Genomic DNA, 17,982 nt, shown 5'->3' on the forward strand with positions numbered 1-17,982 from the left:
TTTGTGAATAGCTGCTAAAGGAAAAGCGGAAAACAACTATGAATCAGGATATTATTTAGTTCTGATGAAATTATGTGTTTAGCACTATTTCTTATTTTTGCAAGCATTCAGAATTTTAGTTTTGAAGTACGCTAGTGAAATTTTTGCAAATTTTGTTGGTGTAAAAGATACTGTATATTTTGAAACTCAAAATAGTTGAAGTACGTTAGTGGAATTTTTTCCTCTTTTGATCTTTACTGTATAAAATGGATCATGTGGTATAGATAACACATTATAAGCAATTTGTTTCACACCTAGATTTGTGTTGTTATCTATAGGTGTAAAATTTCAAGGAAAGCAGAATCGGGGCCATCAAGCAGAAGATAATGTCAATCAAAGCGGTTCAATGGTGGTCAGTAACTTTTGACACTCTGAATAATTCTATTCTCTAGTTAGTCAAAAAAATTTTGATTTTTTTTTCATGAAGCTACCATCTGTGAGTTATATATATATATATGATAATAAATTATAACTTGTGGAAAAAAAATAATAAATTATAACTGTTATCCCATAACAAACTAAAGTTGTTGCTAAATGCTAATATAAGTAGATCTTATTAAGTATAGTAAGAAAACATTAACTTTTAGCAATCGAATATCTTTGTAAATCACGCTTAATTACCATGAGTCTACTGAACAGAAATTTCTAGTTATGTCTTGAAATGAATGATAACACCTGCAATATGAAAACATAAATTTAGTTCCTGATTAATATAACATTGTATAGTCATGATTAAATTTGTTCAGAGACATACCTTTTCAAAACATTAATCTATAAATTCTGAAACACTTCTTTGATTGTCAATCAACTAATGTTGTTTTCCTCTCAATCTTCCCTTTTTTTGTTGACAATCAAGATTTTCAACCCTTTTTTTGAAGTTACCCTAGATAACGCAACATATAGCTGTCCATGAGAAACACTGGTCTTGGTAAATATAATCTGACATGCTCTAGAGATTGTCCCTGTCTTTTATTAATAGTCATAGCAAAAGCCACAGATAATGGAAACTGTCGGCGCCTCATTTTGAAAGGGAGTTTGGCGTCTGATGGTGTGAGAACAATCTGTGGAATCAAGACTATATCACCAATTCTGTCGCCTGTTATGACTCTTGCTTCTACAACATGTGCCGCCATTTGTGTTATCTGAAGTCTAGTACCATTGCATAACCCACCTTTTGGATCAATGTTCCTAAGTAACATCACAGGAGCCCCAATTTTCAGACACAAACTGTGATGTGGCAAACCTGACAGCTTTATGGTGTTTAAAAAATCTGGTGTAATCACTGGATTTTTTAGAGAATCCAAATCTGTTGGGTCAATGCTATCAGCACTTAGATAGATCCTTTCTTCACCTGAATTTAAATAACCAAACAGTGTGTTAGTAACATATTAATCACAGTAAAAACATATTAATTAGTTTATATATTTAGCAAAGAACAAAGTGTGTGTATAAATCAGAGGACTTACTATCCAGTTTCTCTAGCATAAACTGGTTTATTGTATTCACGTCATCATTAGTTGGTGCTAAAATAGCTCTTTTTTGGAAGAATTCTGCTTCACGTGTATCTCCTAACAATGCCGGATTGCCATATATTTCGCTAGTAATAGCTGCAATAGGATCATCTGCTTCTGTGATCAAGAAATCTTCTGGGATATCGATTAGAGCTTCACCATCATTAGGTTCTGAAATTCTACCATCATCAACATCTAAAAGCCAATCTGAATATTCTTGGATCTCTTTAGCTTCTTCAACACTTAAGTTTTTCTTTAGTAGACGCATATTCTTGGTCAGCTTTAAGACTTCACAGTGATCCCATAGGTAAGAAGCATTTAGAGATGATAAGACTATTTCAGCACGTCCTACACCATTAATCACAGGAAGTATTTGTCTGAAATCACCTCCAAAGACTACAACCGTTCCTCAAAGACCTTGTTATCAACATCTCCTATAATATCGGAGAAGCTTCTGTCTAAAGACTCAAAACAATACTTGCTCATCATTGGTGCTTCATCCCAGATGATGAGAGATGCCTTTTTAATCAAATTAGCCATATCAGAATTAGGCTTTATTTTACAAAGAGAGTAGTCATCCACGATCAGAGGTATGGCAAATCTAGAGTGTGCAGTCCTACCACCTTCTAACAACAACGAAGCAATTCCACTTGATGCCACATTAAGTACTATCAATCCTTTAGATCTTATAGCTGCTGAAAGTGTCTTCCACATAAATGTTTTTCCTGTTCCTCTGAAACCATATAGAAAGAAAACTCCACCAAGATTGTTGAGAACAACACCAGTGATCTTATCATAAACCCCTCTCTGCTCATCTGTTAGAATTTCAATCCATTCGTCATGCTTTTCTTTTAATTCATCACGGTTGTACCTCATTTCTTCAGCAATTAAACGGTTGAAATTATCAAGTCCTTCTGTAGTTGGCTGAGGAAAGCCTCCAATATTTTTCAGAGATCCTCCATTAGACAACATTATCTTCTCTATTTCTTGCAACGCATAATTCTTTATTTGTGCTTCAGTTAAAAATAGATCTGAAAAACATGACAACAACCAACTTAAAACATGTATAAACAATATTAGGTTAATTGAAAACAATAAGATAAATGAAGCACTCGTTAATTGAAAAACGTATTCTATACAAACCTGGATTATTAAATTCTTCTTTCTTCTTGCTTTCAATATCTTCTGAGAGAAGCTTCCATGTTTCTTCCCAGACATGTTATGGTCTTGATAGTGAGTCCGATAGAATCATCATTGCAAAAAAATTCCGTAAATACTCACCGAAACACCAGTAACTTGCATCGAATAGACTATCAAACCAAAACTGATCATCAGATATGATCCCACGCGCAAAACATGTTTCTTTATATGTCTTGTAGACAACACCATTGTAGGTTTTTATGTCATCAAAACATGTTGGACCCCTTACAATATTAAGTAACACTCTAAAAAAATACTCATCTTCTAGTTTTCTAGGCACATAATGAATCCGACCTAATGAAAATCAACGACTCCTTTTACTGAATTTCCTATTCTTTCCAGCCCAAGTGAAGTATCCTGGGATTTCCACATATGTGAGTTCTCTAGCAGGTTTACCGTTTTTACCAACAGCATTATTCCTATTCAAAGTCATCTAAGCCATGAATTGAGAATCTTGATTAGCCACCCGTTCCAAAACGTCTTCTATTTCTTCGTCTTCATCGTAATAGGCTGGTTGCTTTCTCTCCACATGAAAAGATAACTTCTGGATAGGGGTTGATCTGTACTGGATAGAAAATTTAAATATCCTCCATATAGCCTCTGATGCCGAGACGTACCTATATCATTGAAAACTGTTAGAATTATGCACATTTTCATGGTGAATTAGTAATATATGAAATCTTCAAATATATGAAAACGTAACCTGCAGTCAAAGAAATCTTTGATTTCGTTCTTCTTCTTTTCAGTTTGATCTGTTGCTCCACCAACAATAGTTTCTTCTGTACTTGTTTTGTTAGTCGGCTCTAAAACGACAGCTACACGGTCTGGACCCTTATTGATATACTTGAATAGGTATTTGATTGAACCGCTTTGATTGCACCATTCAACGTTTATGTGAGCTCGAATAACGAAGAGATAATTTAGCATTGTAAGGAACAACATACCTATTATCACATTTTATGCCATTCTTCTCTACAAAATGTGGTGTACGACGCCTCCTATAAATAGGATAACCATCAGAACCAACCTTGGTTATATCTTCGTATTTTTTTTGGAAATAGTTTAGAGCACCTCCCATCAACCATACACGGTGATTTTGTATTTGCTGAACCACATGGGCCATGAATCATTGAATCTTTAATGACTTCATAAAGTTCTGGCTCTTCATCTTTATTTGGAATCTCTGCTGAAATGATCTTATCAATGTCATCTGTAGTTGGTAGCTTACTTTTAGCATCCATCCACAATAGAATATGAGCATGTGGAAGTCCTCTCTTCTGAAATTCTATAGTATACATAGTTGCAAGTCATTAAAAATTCTAGTAATGAGTTTTTGGAGGGTTTAAATAAATAAATTTAAAAATCATAGTCTAACTATATAATTACAATACTTACCAGCCTTTGTTTTTCCCAACAGCCTCTTTTCTGTCAAATCTGTCATTAGCGACTCCAGCTTAATTTTGAAAATTCTAGCAACTATGTCAGGTCTATCATCTGCTGTCAACCCTCTTTTCTGGACATACCTAGTAATTTCTGGCCACTTAGGATTACACGTGAAGGTGATAAACAAATCTGGAAAACCATAGTGTTTACAAATGGCCATAGCATCATAATAGCTCTGCACCATGTAACGTGGACCTCATGTGAATGATGATGGGATCAGAATTTGATTCCCATGTTCACTCATATTAGTGTTTCCAGATTCTGCTGCATTTTTGATGGTCGTGTAATTCTCACACCTTTTCTTAGACTGGTTATACTTTATATAAGATAACCGATTTGTCTCTATAGTTGTGTAAGCATCACAGAGAAACTGTTGAAACAATCGCTTAGAACGTAGGAGTGTTTGACATTCGTTTTCCCTCTCCTGTATCTGGAAGGCAAACCATTGTCGCATGCTTATACATTTTTTCTTGTTCTGGTTGTTTATTCCTGTGAAAGCTTTTTCTATACCAGGCCTCCACCCATCTTCACCATAACAGAATATAAGTGGATACTGTAGAGCCAAGTAGGATATATGAATTTCACTGATTCTCTGTAGCCGCCCAGAACTTTTTTCTTGTATAACAATATCTCTGGTTGGCATCTCTTTCCTAAAATCACCGGGTATTAATGCTGCAACCTCAGATGCTTTAGGCATGCTATAAGTTCTACCATCAACTCCAACACGATCAGCAACAATTCTCATGTGAAACGGTTCCATCAGTATTAGATTCAAACCTATCTTTGGCTGAACGGAAGTTTTGGACATAAGGGTTGACTTTGTTGAGCATTTGGATGATTGCTTCAATTATTTCCTTCTTCAAGTTTTGTTTCCCACCATCTGGATGTTTGCTATTACCTTTGCTGAAATATTTCGGGGGTAAAATACATATAATCATATAGAAGTAAGCAAAAATTGTAGACAATTGTACAACAATAAGTTTAACCTTAACTTACCTAATCACACTTGCTCGGTTATCAACTTCAGTCTCAGTATCAGCAATGTATATAGCTGTGAATACTTTGCATAATCACCATTTTCTCGTTTCAAACTTCCTATTAAATGGTAATTTCCTCCTTGTAACTGAAACATGTTAGGGCCTTTACCTTTAGGTATTGATCTGTCCACTTTCCCACCAAGTGAAGTCATTGCAAACACCATATTATAAATACGTTGGTGTTTCTGATAGTTTCTGCTCAGTGGATCATCACCTGAAAGCAACTTCTTAATAAGGTCTCGGGATTCTTTTAGGAATGGGATTTTAACACTCCCTTGTCCACAGCAAAGAGTAAAAACTGGATTTTTTTTATTCCTCCTCTTGTGTATGCGTTCATCAAACCACATAAGTGCCTCACAAAACTTACATGTATATGTAGGATCACCATGGTCAAGATAATCTGTTTAAAAAACAATCAGATTCTAACATTTTAAGTATAACCATTAATTACGTGTTAAGTAAGTGCACCACTGGGTACCTGTTTTATTTGATTGAGCAGGTTTTTTGCGAGATCTTCTTTTAGAAGAGGTTGTTGTTTTTTTGATTTTTTGTTCGCCGTGTTCTTTTTTTCTTCTCCCCTTCTTTTTGTTGGGACTTGATGCGCACACAACCACCTCGTCAGACGATTCCTTACTTCCAGATTCTATAATTGTACTAATAAGAGCTGGTTCATGTTGATGAACAGATTCTTGGTCATCCTCTTCTTCGCTACTATAATCATATGTTTGTGCTTGTCTTTCGTCAGAACTGTAATTATCTGTGCAGTGTCCTTCCATTTCATCATTTTCATAGTCAGAGCAAATATTGTCTTCCTCTTCATGGCATTGATCTGCAGAATGCAAAATTATATTGTCGATAAACCATACTATTTTATAATCTATATTGGTGAATTTAGCTTAACATTGAAGTATTACCTTGGCTAGACAGTTTGGAGAATGCATTAGCAAAATTATCATTTAAATTTTTCCTGGGGAGATCTATTGAAGCATGTTTATATTTTTCAGCAGTACTGCCTGGTTTTTGTGGATATTTTTGCGTTACACAGGACCCATAATTTGTTTTTTGTTTCCCTGAAATGCAAAAACATTAAAGTAGCATATACTTCATATACTATAATATAGTATATGCTATCACTAACCTTTGGATAGTTTCGTGATGTCCCTTATGACCAGTTTAGAGGTGTTTAATGAAAGCTGAGATGGATTTGGCGTCCCTTTATTGTCTGGAAAAGTAAGTAAATATTTTAACATACAAATAAATATTTGAGTACTGGTTATATTGTTTTAAGTACTACTTACACCCACATCTTTGTACAGGACTGCCACTCTCACATGGTGTGGACGTTATGGGAGAGTAAAGAATATTCTGATTTACATAGGTACATGATTTGGGTAATTGTCCCAATAGACCTGAGATATAGTTTAATAATTTAATATCAGAGAACAGCAAAGTTAATAGATATTAATATCGTTAGTTGATGATAGCTACGATTGTGTACCTATACTTTGCGATGGATCATCACAATAAACAGTAGGTGAAGTCCTTCCTGATGACTTCCCTTGCATGTTACTGATGTCATTAAAGACCAGACGGTCTGCTTTGCGTTTAGCAGATCTATTAATAGGTGTGACTGACGGCACAATATTATGAAAAGAGGATGTTAGACAGTCATCTAAACTATAAAGATAGAGTATAGATTCAAACGAAAAAAAAAAGATTGACTTGTTGTTACCTTGTGCAGATAGAAGTTGACTTGTTTTGAGTTTGATCCCCTAACGTTGTGCATTTTCAGAGGTTAAATCTTTGGCATTTTTCTTGGTAAGATCTCCAATGATTCTTATAAAAACTGACTTTAAAGGAACAGAAGCAACAATATTGGATGAACCATGTTTTGATTTCCATCTGTTAGTGGTAGATGTTGCTTCTTCTCTCATTCGTTTAGAACGCACTGTGACTATATTTTTCATGATAGAGTGTTAGAACTACTAATGGGTTTGTAATTTATGAAGACGGCTAGGTTAAGCTAGTTGTGTAAAATCCTTTACTAAAAACTAAAAATATATATCACTTATTTATGGCTATAAAGATTAATTATGATTTGTAATTTTGTTTTCAATAAGGCAATATTATGTTATAGAAAATATATATCACTTATATATATATATATATGGCTATACTTCACCGGATTTATATGTATGATTTATATGGATTCAATTTTTTTTTGGTAAGTCACATCTATAATATGATCATGTTTTATATTGTGTTACAGATGTATGGGTTATGAAGAATTTGTCGACACCGCTGCACATGACTGAGAGTATAGTCTCAAGTAAGTCCATAACATTATGTTTAACATTGAATCTATCAATGCTCACAAAAAATATCCCGAGTTTGTTTTTGTCATCGTCTTTTTTGGTATAATAACCTATTGTCCCAATACAAAACCACATATGCACATTTTATTGAAACCTTGAAATATAACCTAATCTATCTTAACATAAAACAATACAAAACCACATATGCACATTTTATTGAAACCTTGAAATATAACCTAATCTATCTTAACATAAAAGAATCAAATAGTAATGATAACCACATTCAAGTTAGTTGAAAAAATAACTAAACAAAAGATATTAACTAGGCACGTAATAAAAGAACACCATAGAGGCTCATTTTATTGATACTTAAAGTTGGTACATAACCAATATTATTTTAAAAATAAAATAAGGAAATAGTAACCATAAAACCCAGTAGATAGTCTTAAATCTCTAAAAAACTGACAACAGAAAGGATAAAATGCAAATCCATACTGTTAACACCTGAATCACACATTCTTTTCGATCTTAACAACCACCGGTTTCTTTTTGTTCGCATCGATAGCCTTTTTGAAATTCTCTTCCATAGGCATGATGTCGATAGGCTTAGTCACCTTCTCTTGCTTAGGCACCTTCTCTTGCTTAGGCACCTCATTATCTTTATTGTCTGCCAATTCAAAGTCCAGAGTCCCACATCTCAAAGAAAACCCCTCTTCTCCTTTTTCCAAGTCCGTAAGCGGAACACACAACTTCTTCGAAGTTGAAGTTTTTTCAGAAGACTCACCATTAGCCGCATATACCCGCTTTGAGGAAGGTGTAGTCGAATCAGTTGTGTCTTGACTATAAGTCAACATAAGCTGCTGAAAACATATACATATAGAATAACATATACTGACACCGTAAATATGAAAATTAAAGTATATCCTAATAACATATATAGATTAAAGTATATGCTAATCATACCTGGGTAGCCATTTCCAAAGATTCCTCAGGACCATCTTCAGAATCAAGACCATTATTCAACAGTACTTTTGAAACCCTATAGGAATCCTTCCCATCCAAAATGTTCTCTGCAGTAACAGATATGAGGAAGAGAAAGGTTTTCCCAACCAAATTTTTAATTTGTGCAGGTAGATTTTCTGGGTCTTCAATCTACAAATTATACATATAATTAATAATACATCGATTTATGCAGGAAAATTAATGTTTATATTAATTCAAGATACTACCTCTTGAAGACAGCCACCAAGAACAGTCGTGGCTGATTCACCAACTATATCTTGAGCAACACTATCAAACAATAGACATTTAGTTTCTCCAGTGTTGTCCAGTTAGCGTAAAGCATGTATCTGTCACAGGTTAAGCACACGGTTAATCTATGAAAACATAGTTAGGGGGAACATACAAAGGTATTTACTATCCAACGGAACATAAACCATAACACTTCTTACTTTGCAATAACGCTACTGATAACAAACTTGCACGTTTCACACCAAAATTTAGGTTTAGCTTCCTTTTGGCTAATGGCATTGTCTCCGACATGTAGTGGAGTCACTTTCTTGTTGCAGTTATGGCAACTAATATAGTACCATGCCCAATCCATATCTATTCCGTAGATTGTGCAGTGAATTATAGCCTTACCTACCTAAATGCATGAAAATTAAACATAATTAACTTCCCTGAATGTAGATGCTTGTGACATTAACTAAGTTTTTTTTTTAAAACACACATACCTCGAAAGTAGATAAAAGGTCAGAGATTGTTTTCCTGGGGTGTTCGAGACACTTGTCATCAGTGTGAGCATTCGCAAGTTGTAGCCGTGGGGGATTCAAAGGAATAACAAGGGTCAGACCATCATTAGGAAGACTGACAAACAACATGTAATGACAATCAGTTTACATATTATGAAAAAGGGTCTAATGTGAATAAGTGATGTAGTAGTAAACTCACGATTCAGTAAAGATATCTACTTTTGGAAATGGTGGATTCACAAATACTTGTGAAGAATTGTATGCGTTGGACACGCTTTTTGTACCTTCAAATTTTAAAATCATATAATATAAACATGAATAGAGTTCTGATTAAATAACAATAATAACATCCTTAATGTTGTATTGCAGGAGCAGAGAATTATGATTACCGTTGTAAGTTTTGATTTTTGCAAAACGGATAAGACAAATAACCATAATGCCATCAGCATCAGCACAAGATCTGTAAACTTTGTCTGCTAAAAGAAGCACATTCGTTCCTTACAGATTGTCAGAACAGACTTCTCGTCAATCCCTCAACTTTGCTTGCATTAGAGGAAAAAGCAGCACACAGAAAGTGGCAGATTCTTGCTGAGGCTGAAGAAAAATTCTTGCACCAGAAATCAAGAGTAAAATGGGTAGAGAGTAGCGACTCAAATACAGCTTATTTTCACAGAATGGTGAACACTAGAAGAAGAATCAACCAGATTCACTACCTTCAAGATGACTCAGGGCATAAGATTAAGGAGCCAGCTGATGTTAAAAATCATTGTGTTAACTACTACATAGACCTGTTAGGTGGAGACTCACCAGCACTTCCAGAGGAGGATAAGAACTTAATCCGTTCCCTGTTTCCCTTTAAGTGTGACGCTGCAACCAAATCAGTACTACTAGCAGAGGTCTCAGATGCTGATATCAAAAGAGAAGTTTTCTCTCTCCCTAGAAACAAATCTCCTGGACCAGACGGCTTCACAGGCGAGTTTCTAAAGTGCACTTGGGATATTCTTGGGAATGATCTCATCAGAGCTGTTAAAGAGTTCTTCCTTTCAGGGCAAATTCTGAAGCAATGGAATGCAACTGCCACTACTCTTATACCAGAGGGTCGGAGCTGATAGAATTGGAGACTTTCAGCCCATTTCATGCTGCAATGTGATCTACAAAATTGTATCAAAGATTCTGGCCAGAAGACTTCAAGCGCTTTTACCAATGATGATAAGCAATACCCAATCTGCATTTGTTAAAGGAAGGCTTCTGGTGGAAAATGTTCTGTTAGCAACGTAGATGGTTCAGGGCTTTAACAGGGACTCAGTATCTCCTAGAGAGCTTTTAAAAGTGGATCTTAGGAAAGCTTTCGACTCAGTGAACTGGGATTTTGTCCTATTGGTGCTTGAGGCTGCAGATTTCCCTCCGGTTTTCACCAACTGGATTCGGCAATGTCTAACTTCAACTTCCTTTTCCATTAAAGTTAATGGTGAACTTTGTGGTTACTTTAAAGGCAAAAGAGGACTCAGGCAAGGAGATCCTCTATCTCCCCCTCTGTTTGTGATGGCCATGGAAGTATTCTCAAACCTTCTTGCCTCTAAATTTGACCAAGGAAGAATCTCCCCCTTTGGGAAGACAGCCTCAGGTTTCTCATCTAGCTTTTGAGGATGACATGCTGCTTTTCTTTGATGGGTCCCCCTCATCTCCTGCAGGAAATTACTGAAACTCTGGACTCTTTCCAGCGCCTTTCAGGTTTGAGAATGAACAAAAATAAAACTGAGTTGTTCCTTGCTGGCTTATCTCCACAGGATTTAGTTTCCATGCATTCCTTTGGCTTCCAATCTGGCTCTCTCCCTATAAGATATTTGGGTCTCCCTCTGCGTCACAGGAAACTTGGTAAGGCTGATTACTCTCCCCTCATAGACAAGGTTGCTGATCGCTTTAATGGCTGGGCAGTAAAGTGTCTCTCCTTCTCAGGCAGACTCCAATTGATCTCCTCTGTTATCTATGGGCTGATAAACTTTTGAATGTCAGCTTTTGCCTTGCCTAAAGGATGCATTAAAGCTTTGGAAAAGCTGTGTAATAGTTTTCTTTGGTCAGGGGATATTACTAAGAGGACCAATGCAAAAGTATCTTGGGCGAAAGTCTGTTTACCAAAATCCGAAGGTGGTCTTGGGCTCAGGAATCTCCTAACTTGGAACAAGGTTCTCAACTTGAGGTTATTTTGGTTACTCTTCTCAAGCAGTGGCTCTCTTTGGGTTGCATGGATGAAGGAGCACCATATTAAAACTACGACTTTTTGGTCTGCTGAGCTTCACAGCAATTCCAGTTGGATCTGGAGATCCTTATTAAACCTGAGACCCTTGGCTAAAACTCTGATTCGATGTCAAATCGGTGATGGCACTTCTGCAAGTTTCTGGTTTGATCGTTGGTCTCCTCTAGGACCTCTAATCGATCTGCTTGGGGACAATGGTCCAGTCTTATTGGGAATCCTCATCAATGCTCAGGTTGTAGCTGCCACAAACTCTCACGGTTGGAGGCTCCCTTCTAGCAGATCCAGGAATCCGCTAGTTCTCAGCATCCGAGATCATTTGCTCTCAGTCCCAGCCCCTTCTCTCTCTTATGGCCCTGATCAGTATCTGTGGGAAGTAGATAATCGCTCTTTGAATTTATTTTCTACAAAGAAAACTTGAAATCAGCTAAGACCCTCAAAGGAGCAACAATTTTGGGCAAAAGATGTCTGGTTCAAACACCATGTGCCTAAACATGCTTTAACTTTTTGGGTTGCAAATCTGGATAAGCTCCCAGTCCGCTCAAGGCTCCTGAGCTGGGGAATGCAGGTATCTCCTGAATGCCTTCTGTGTAACTCTGAAACTGAATGCATGGATCATCTTATGCTCCATTGTGCCTTCTCAGAGGAAGTCTGGCAGCTTATTTTGAGGAAGCTCGGTCAACCAGTTTGTTGCTTTGTATCTTGGTCAACCTTAATCACTTGGCTTCTGTCCAAAACCCCTGGTCTCTCCACCACTTTGAAAAAGATTGCAGTGCAAGCGACAGTGTTCCACCTATGGAAGGAAAGAAACATCAGAATTCATGATCATATCACGGCCTCCCCTTCTTCGATTTTCTCCCAAGTCGATAGAAGTGTCAAGGACATTCTCTTAGCGCGACGGTACCGCAAAGGGTGTGGTCGCCTCTTATCCCAATGGTTTGCCCATTCATAGTTCTCTTTTAGAACCCCTTAATCTACTAAATCTTTGTTTCTATGGCTTTTTATTTTTTTTTGGGCTGTAGCAACTTCTGCAAATAAACTCTTTCCCTCGGGTAATATAATTCACATTTTATAAAAAAAAAAAAAAAACTTTGTCTGCTAATTCTCCCCACAAGGTACATGGCAACCTTTCATCTCTGTTTTATCACCATAAATAGGTAAGATTAATATCCAACGATTGGTAGCAAACATATTTGAATAAAAGAACAAACCTTTGATCCCTCAACTCAAAATCCAGCTTCTTAGTTGGCTTATCCTTAACCTCAATAGTTTCGATCTCTCCAATGTTAACAATCTGGCCCATGACGTCTATAAAAAACATTATAGTTAGACATTATGAAATTGTATCCTAATCGTTGATTTATACGGTAGTTAGGAATTGACTTACCTTTCAAGGTGTGTTCTTTTACTTCACCAGTCGTGATTTTCTGGAAATCAGCTAAGGATAAGTAATTTGAATCAGACACAGGGTCACTGGGAGTTACCACTGTTCCGTTAATGAAACCCATCTTATATAGATGGTTGGTTGGTCGATACTGACCATAAGCATTAGTCAGCTGGAAATTCTCAATGAACTTCCACTCACCAACAGACAGTTTGTTGACATAGCGGTTGACCAAGTCCTTTTTCACAATAGCATGGATCTTAATACCCTGTAATATTAGAATGAATAAATCATAAGCATAAATGTGAAGCCAATGATAATAAGGTACAAACTTTCTGATTAGCTAACCTTTTCATCAAAGAAAATGAATTCAAGAGTCTCGCCAGTGATGGCGATATACTGGCGCCATGAATGAAGAACTTTCACCTGAATCCTCCATGAGGTTTTGTAAGGACGTACGTCTCTCAAATAAGCAAATGAGGCAGCCATTGTAGAGTATAGTAGCTGTGGGATCTATCAAGGTAAGTAAGTTTACTTTTGGATGTGGTGGTGCTTGTATAGGATCGATCAAGACACATATATATATCTTTTAAGGTTGTACGTAGGGTTTTCACATTTCGCAAGTTTAGAGTATATTTTGCCGATTTTCATTTAGGGAAAATGGTAATGCATATTATTATCTTGATTCTAATTAGGATTTGAGTTTATTGAATTCCATGATCGACGAAATCTCATTAAGTACTTACCAAAACTAACTATGCAATTATTCTATATTAATTAGATGTTGCCTAACATGTTGGTCTATTTAATTAGCGAATGTATTATAAGAATGTTTGTTATCATAGATATTTAGTTTGAGTATATTTCATTGATTCATTCCATGATCGACGAAATCTTATTAAGTATTTACCAAAACTAATTATGCAATTATTCTATATTAATTATTTGTTGCCTAACATGTTGGTCTAGTTAATTAGCGAATGTATTATAAGAATGTTGGTTATCATAGATATTTAGTTTGAGTATATTTCATTGATTCATTCCATGATCGACGAAATCTAATTTAGTATTTACCAAAACTAATTATGCAATTATTCTATATTAATTATTTGTTGCCTAACATGTTGGTCTATTTAATCAGCTAATGTATTATGAACATTTCCAACCCATCCGAGAAAGTGTGATCCGATTTGATAAAGATCCGATTTTATCAAATCGGTTTGAAACTTAAAATAACCCGGCCCAAGTGTCACACAAAAGATAAAAATCCGATTTTCTCAAATCGGTTTAAAAGAACAAAATAACCTGATCCGAAACAAAAAAAAGGAATACACAAAAATGTACTCCAAAAATGTTAAGATAGATACATCAATAATATAAATATTCAAAACTATTTGAAACTACAATTATGCCCATTATATTCGAGGATTGTGAAGAATTCTTTAAATTCAAAGGATATTCTTTTTTTTTTTTTATCAAACCTAAAACAGCAGCCGACTAACATCTTCATAAATAATTATTGAGGAAAGAACCGAAAACTCACATTGCCTCTAATAAACTCATCTTCCAACAAAAAAAAAAGAGTAGAAAACAATTGGACTCTGCGATTATTAAAGCCTTTCGAACGACGATGCATATCCAAGCGAAATCTACAATACATGTGAAAACGAAGGCGATGAAATGGTTGTTCGTTTGATCAGATTTGCCAATATATGAACGTGGGAGGTAAATAACATTCTAAATTTCTCAATGGCTTAATAAGAGTCATCTGTGATTATTGTTAGGGGTGGATTTTACCCCAATAATAGGTCCAGTCCAGAAAAGGCCCAAAAAGATTAATAGGCTGAACAGGGTATTTTGGTCTTTTCAGATGACGAACTGACACAATATTCTATAAATAGTGAATGTACGGCGTACGGCGAGGGGACACAGAAAAACAGAGAAGGAATTCGTACAAGAGAACAGGTTTTCGCAGTATCGATTAGTCGAGCTCTCAGCTTGACAATTGTTTCCTTCTCGTCGTTTTATAGATCGTAGTTACCAATTGTAGCCCGACTTTTTCATATATAAAAGAGAACTTCGACCCTCTAAATACCGAACTAAAACTCTCTAATTGTACCGATCTGGACATCAACAATTTGTCGCGCCAGGTAGGGGGAACCAAGTCGAGATTCTCTTGGAAAGTTTGAAGAACGGACCTACAACATATACGCGAGATGACCATAGCCACAAAGGAAGGAAGCAAGGAAGCCGGATCGTCAGGGGGAACAACAACCCCGGCAGCGGATCAAGTAGAACAGGCGGTCCTCCCAACCCCGGATGCTCCAAGAAAGGCTGCTACAGTGGAGAGTCCAGAAGCGTTCGTCATCGCAAGAAATCTAGCGAGCCCGACGATCACAGAACCGACTCTGAACCCAGCGAAACTCACCCTGATCAATAGCCAGCCCGTCTCCAGCATAGACAAGCTATTCCGCGGGATCTTAGCACCCCTCGACCAACAGAAACAACGAACCAATACTCGATTGGACGCATTAACCGCAACACAGGTCGGATCCCAGGAGGAAATCAACCATCCCCAGGTCTGCTCACTTTCGGGATAGCACTCGGCCCCCTGCAGTTCAGCCCGACAGAATACGATGCTAGAGCATGCCAAGTCTTCGCCGAGCACTTTACCGGAGCAGCTTTAAGTTGGTTTTCGTGGCTCCCATCCGGATCGATTGATAGTATCAAGGAACTGATAATCGAGTTTTTAAAGCAGTTTTCCGTTTTGATGGAAAACAAGAACTCCCATGCCGATCTGTACACACTGACTCAAGGGCGAAACGAATCACTTCGATCTTTCATCGGACGTTTTAAAGAAGTCGTTGTTAACGTCTCAATTCCAGACGCTGCAGCTATCGTTGCACTCAAAAACGCGTTGTGGTACGAATCTCGGTTTAAAGAAGAGTTGTCCTTGACCCATGTAGAAACCATAGTCGACGCGTTACTACAAGCTGCGAAGCACATAGAAGTCGAAGAAGAAAAGGTGGTCAACGCTAAGAAGCATGCCCACAGAAACAAGCATCGCAGCCAAGCCACCAACAGTCACAGCTCCAAAGGTCGACCACGTTGAGCCGCGCCAGCACTTCTCCCGAAACCCAGACCAAACTCGTCGAACCTTCGCGATCGGTGAAAATAAGTACATCAGAAAGGAAGGAGGTGAGAGCAGCAAAGCACAATACTGCGACTTCCATTAGAGTACCACACATTCAACCGAGCAGTGTCGTTACCTCCAAACGATCCTGATGGAGCGGTACAAAAAGGAGGCAATAATTGTCGAGTCTGACAGAAGCAAGACGACCCGACCCGGAAAAGCTGATTCCAAGCGAGCTGAAAGTATTGCCTGGAAGTTTGTAAAAGATTCCAAAGCACTCACCGACCAGAACGGTGATGAAGCAGGGGCGCTAAATAACGACGATCATGAAAAACGACCGCGCACAGATCATCACACCGACCACCGTCCCCCGGTAATGAGACGAATAAAAATGATCATGGGCGGACTAGTAGGATGCAACGATTCGGTCAGGTCAATAAGATATTACACCAAGAAAGCCGAAATGAAAAAGTCTTGGCCATCGAATGTCAGTTCCGAGAACACAACGATAACTTTCGACGACAGCGACCTGGTAGGCTTAGATTTCCCGCATAACGACCCGCTAGTCGTCGAACTATTGATCGGAGAAAGTGAGGTTACGAGGATCTTGATCGATACCGGAAGCTCGGCAAATGTGATCTTCAGAAATGTCCTGGCACAAATGGAGATCGACGAGAGCGAAATCAGGCCAGAGTGCAACTCTCTGACCGGTTTCGACGGATATCATCTCATGTCGGTCGGTACAATCAACCTGCCGATCTTTGTCGGAGGAATGGCAAGGTATTCCCAGTTCGCCATCATCGACAGGCCTACCATCTACAATGTCATTCTCGGAACACCATGGCTCCACAAGATGAGGGCAGTCCCGTCTACGTACCATCAGTGCGTGAAATTCCCAACCCCCAAAGGTGTGTTTACACTGCACGGCAACCAGCAGAGCGCGAGAACTTGCTTCCGGATCGAACAAAAAATTCGTAAAGCGAAGAAGTTATAGCAACCAAAGCAGCAAGTCGGCAACGATGACTCTTCGCCGACCAATGAAAGACCGACCCCGATCCAACAGGGCGTCACCGCAACGGAAGAAGTAAGCCTCGACGAGACCGACAGAAAACGATGTGTGAATATCAGAACGGAAATAACCAAAGCCATGTGCACCGAGCTGATCCTCTTCCTCAAGACAAACATCTCAACGTTCGCATGGACTGTAACTGATATGAAAGGAATCGATCCAACCGTCACAACACACGTGCTCAACGCTGATCCAACGCACAAGCCAGTCAAGCAAAAAAGACGCAAGCTAGGCCCAGAGAGATTGCAAGCATTCAATGACGAAGTCGACAAACTACTCAGCAAAAGTAATACAGCAAGGTACTCCTGAAAGGAAGAAATGCAGCTCTCCCCCAAATGCATCTGGTGCCTGCTCGTTGCGATAAGTAATCCTAATAGAAGCCATAAATTGCCGCACCAAATCTGGATAAAGATCATACTGCCTAGTACAAATGGTTCCCAAGTGCATTTTATCTAGCAACCCTAAAACCTCATCAAAAATTCCCATCCTACCAAGAATAGCAGGATTGTAGGCTCAATGACAACATCCAACCAAGCATTGTACAGCATAGTCTCATAATCTCCCCAAACTTTGGGTGGCCTGTTGATGAATTCAGGTTTCCCAAGCTCAACAAGAGGCTTATATGCCCATTCTCTTAGGGATGAAGAATGGTTGACCTTCCTCCTTTGTCCATGGGTGTCTAGGTTGAATGGGATATGGAGGAGGAGAGAGGTCAGGCAAAGGGGAAGGAGGTCTCGCCGGAGGTTGGGGAGGCGGAGCGGCCAGAGCTGATGGAGGCGGACGACGGTTGGACTGGAGAGTTGGGCGAGAAGATGAAGCTTCGTCGTCGTTGGTTCTTGCCTTCTTGTT

General features: G+C 38.1%; 2 protein-coding genes and 2 pseudogenes across 2 annotated transcripts; 1 reads left to right on the forward strand and 3 right to left on the reverse strand.

The window, feature by feature from the left end:
- Positions 1 to 864: 864 nt before the first annotated feature.
- Positions 865 to 5,577, reverse strand: LOC147937295 (uncharacterized; annotated as a pseudogene).
- Positions 5,578 to 8,054: 2,477 nt separating this feature from the next.
- LOC147937296 (uncharacterized) lies at positions 8,055 to 9,599 on the reverse strand (annotated as a pseudogene).
- Positions 9,600 to 12,035: 2,436 nt separating this feature from the next.
- Positions 12,036 to 13,420, reverse strand: LOC104720625 (uncharacterized). The gene is made up of 5 exons (XM_010438507.2): positions 13,280 to 13,420; positions 12,935 to 13,199; positions 12,759 to 12,855; positions 12,259 to 12,340; positions 12,036 to 12,149 (listed from the first exon to the last, which is right to left on the reverse strand). Exons 1-5 carry the CDS (start codon positions 13,418 to 13,420, stop codon positions 12,036 to 12,038), a joined length of 699 nt encoding a protein of 232 aa, XP_010436809.2.
- Positions 13,421 to 15,701: 2,281 nt separating this feature from the next.
- Positions 15,702 to 16,043, forward strand: LOC109126949 (uncharacterized). Its single transcript, XM_087470362.1, has one exon. The coding sequence runs from the start codon at positions 15,702 to 15,704 to the stop codon at positions 16,041 to 16,043; it is 342 nt and encodes a 113-aa protein (XP_087326488.1).
- The last annotated feature ends 1,939 nt before the right edge of the window (positions 16,044 to 17,982 follow it).

This window comes from Camelina sativa, chromosome 10, assembly GCF_030686135.1.
Source record: "Camelina sativa cultivar CO46 ecotype springtype chromosome 10, ASM3068613v1".
Classification (NCBI taxonomy): Eukaryota; Viridiplantae; Streptophyta; class Magnoliopsida; order Brassicales; family Brassicaceae; genus Camelina; species Camelina sativa.

Bases quoted from the DNA above. Each gene is read 5' to 3' on its own strand.
- LOC104720625 (XM_010438507.2), bottom strand. From the start codon at position 13,420: ATGGCTGCCTCATTTGCTTATTTGAGAGACGTACGTCCTTACAAAACC. The intron at 12,341-12,758 runs GTTTGTTCTTTT...TTCCTTCCATAG, and splicing joins TTTGAGTTGAGGGATCAAAG to GTGGAACACTGTCGCTTGCA. The intron at 12,150-12,258 runs GTTGACCAAGAT...CCATGCATTCAG, and splicing joins ACAGAAGCCAAGTGATTAAG to TTTCAGAGTTACACAGAAGG.
- LOC109126949 (XM_087470362.1), top strand. From the start codon at position 15,702: ATGGAAAACAAGAACTCCCATGCCGATCTGTACACACTGACTCAAGGG.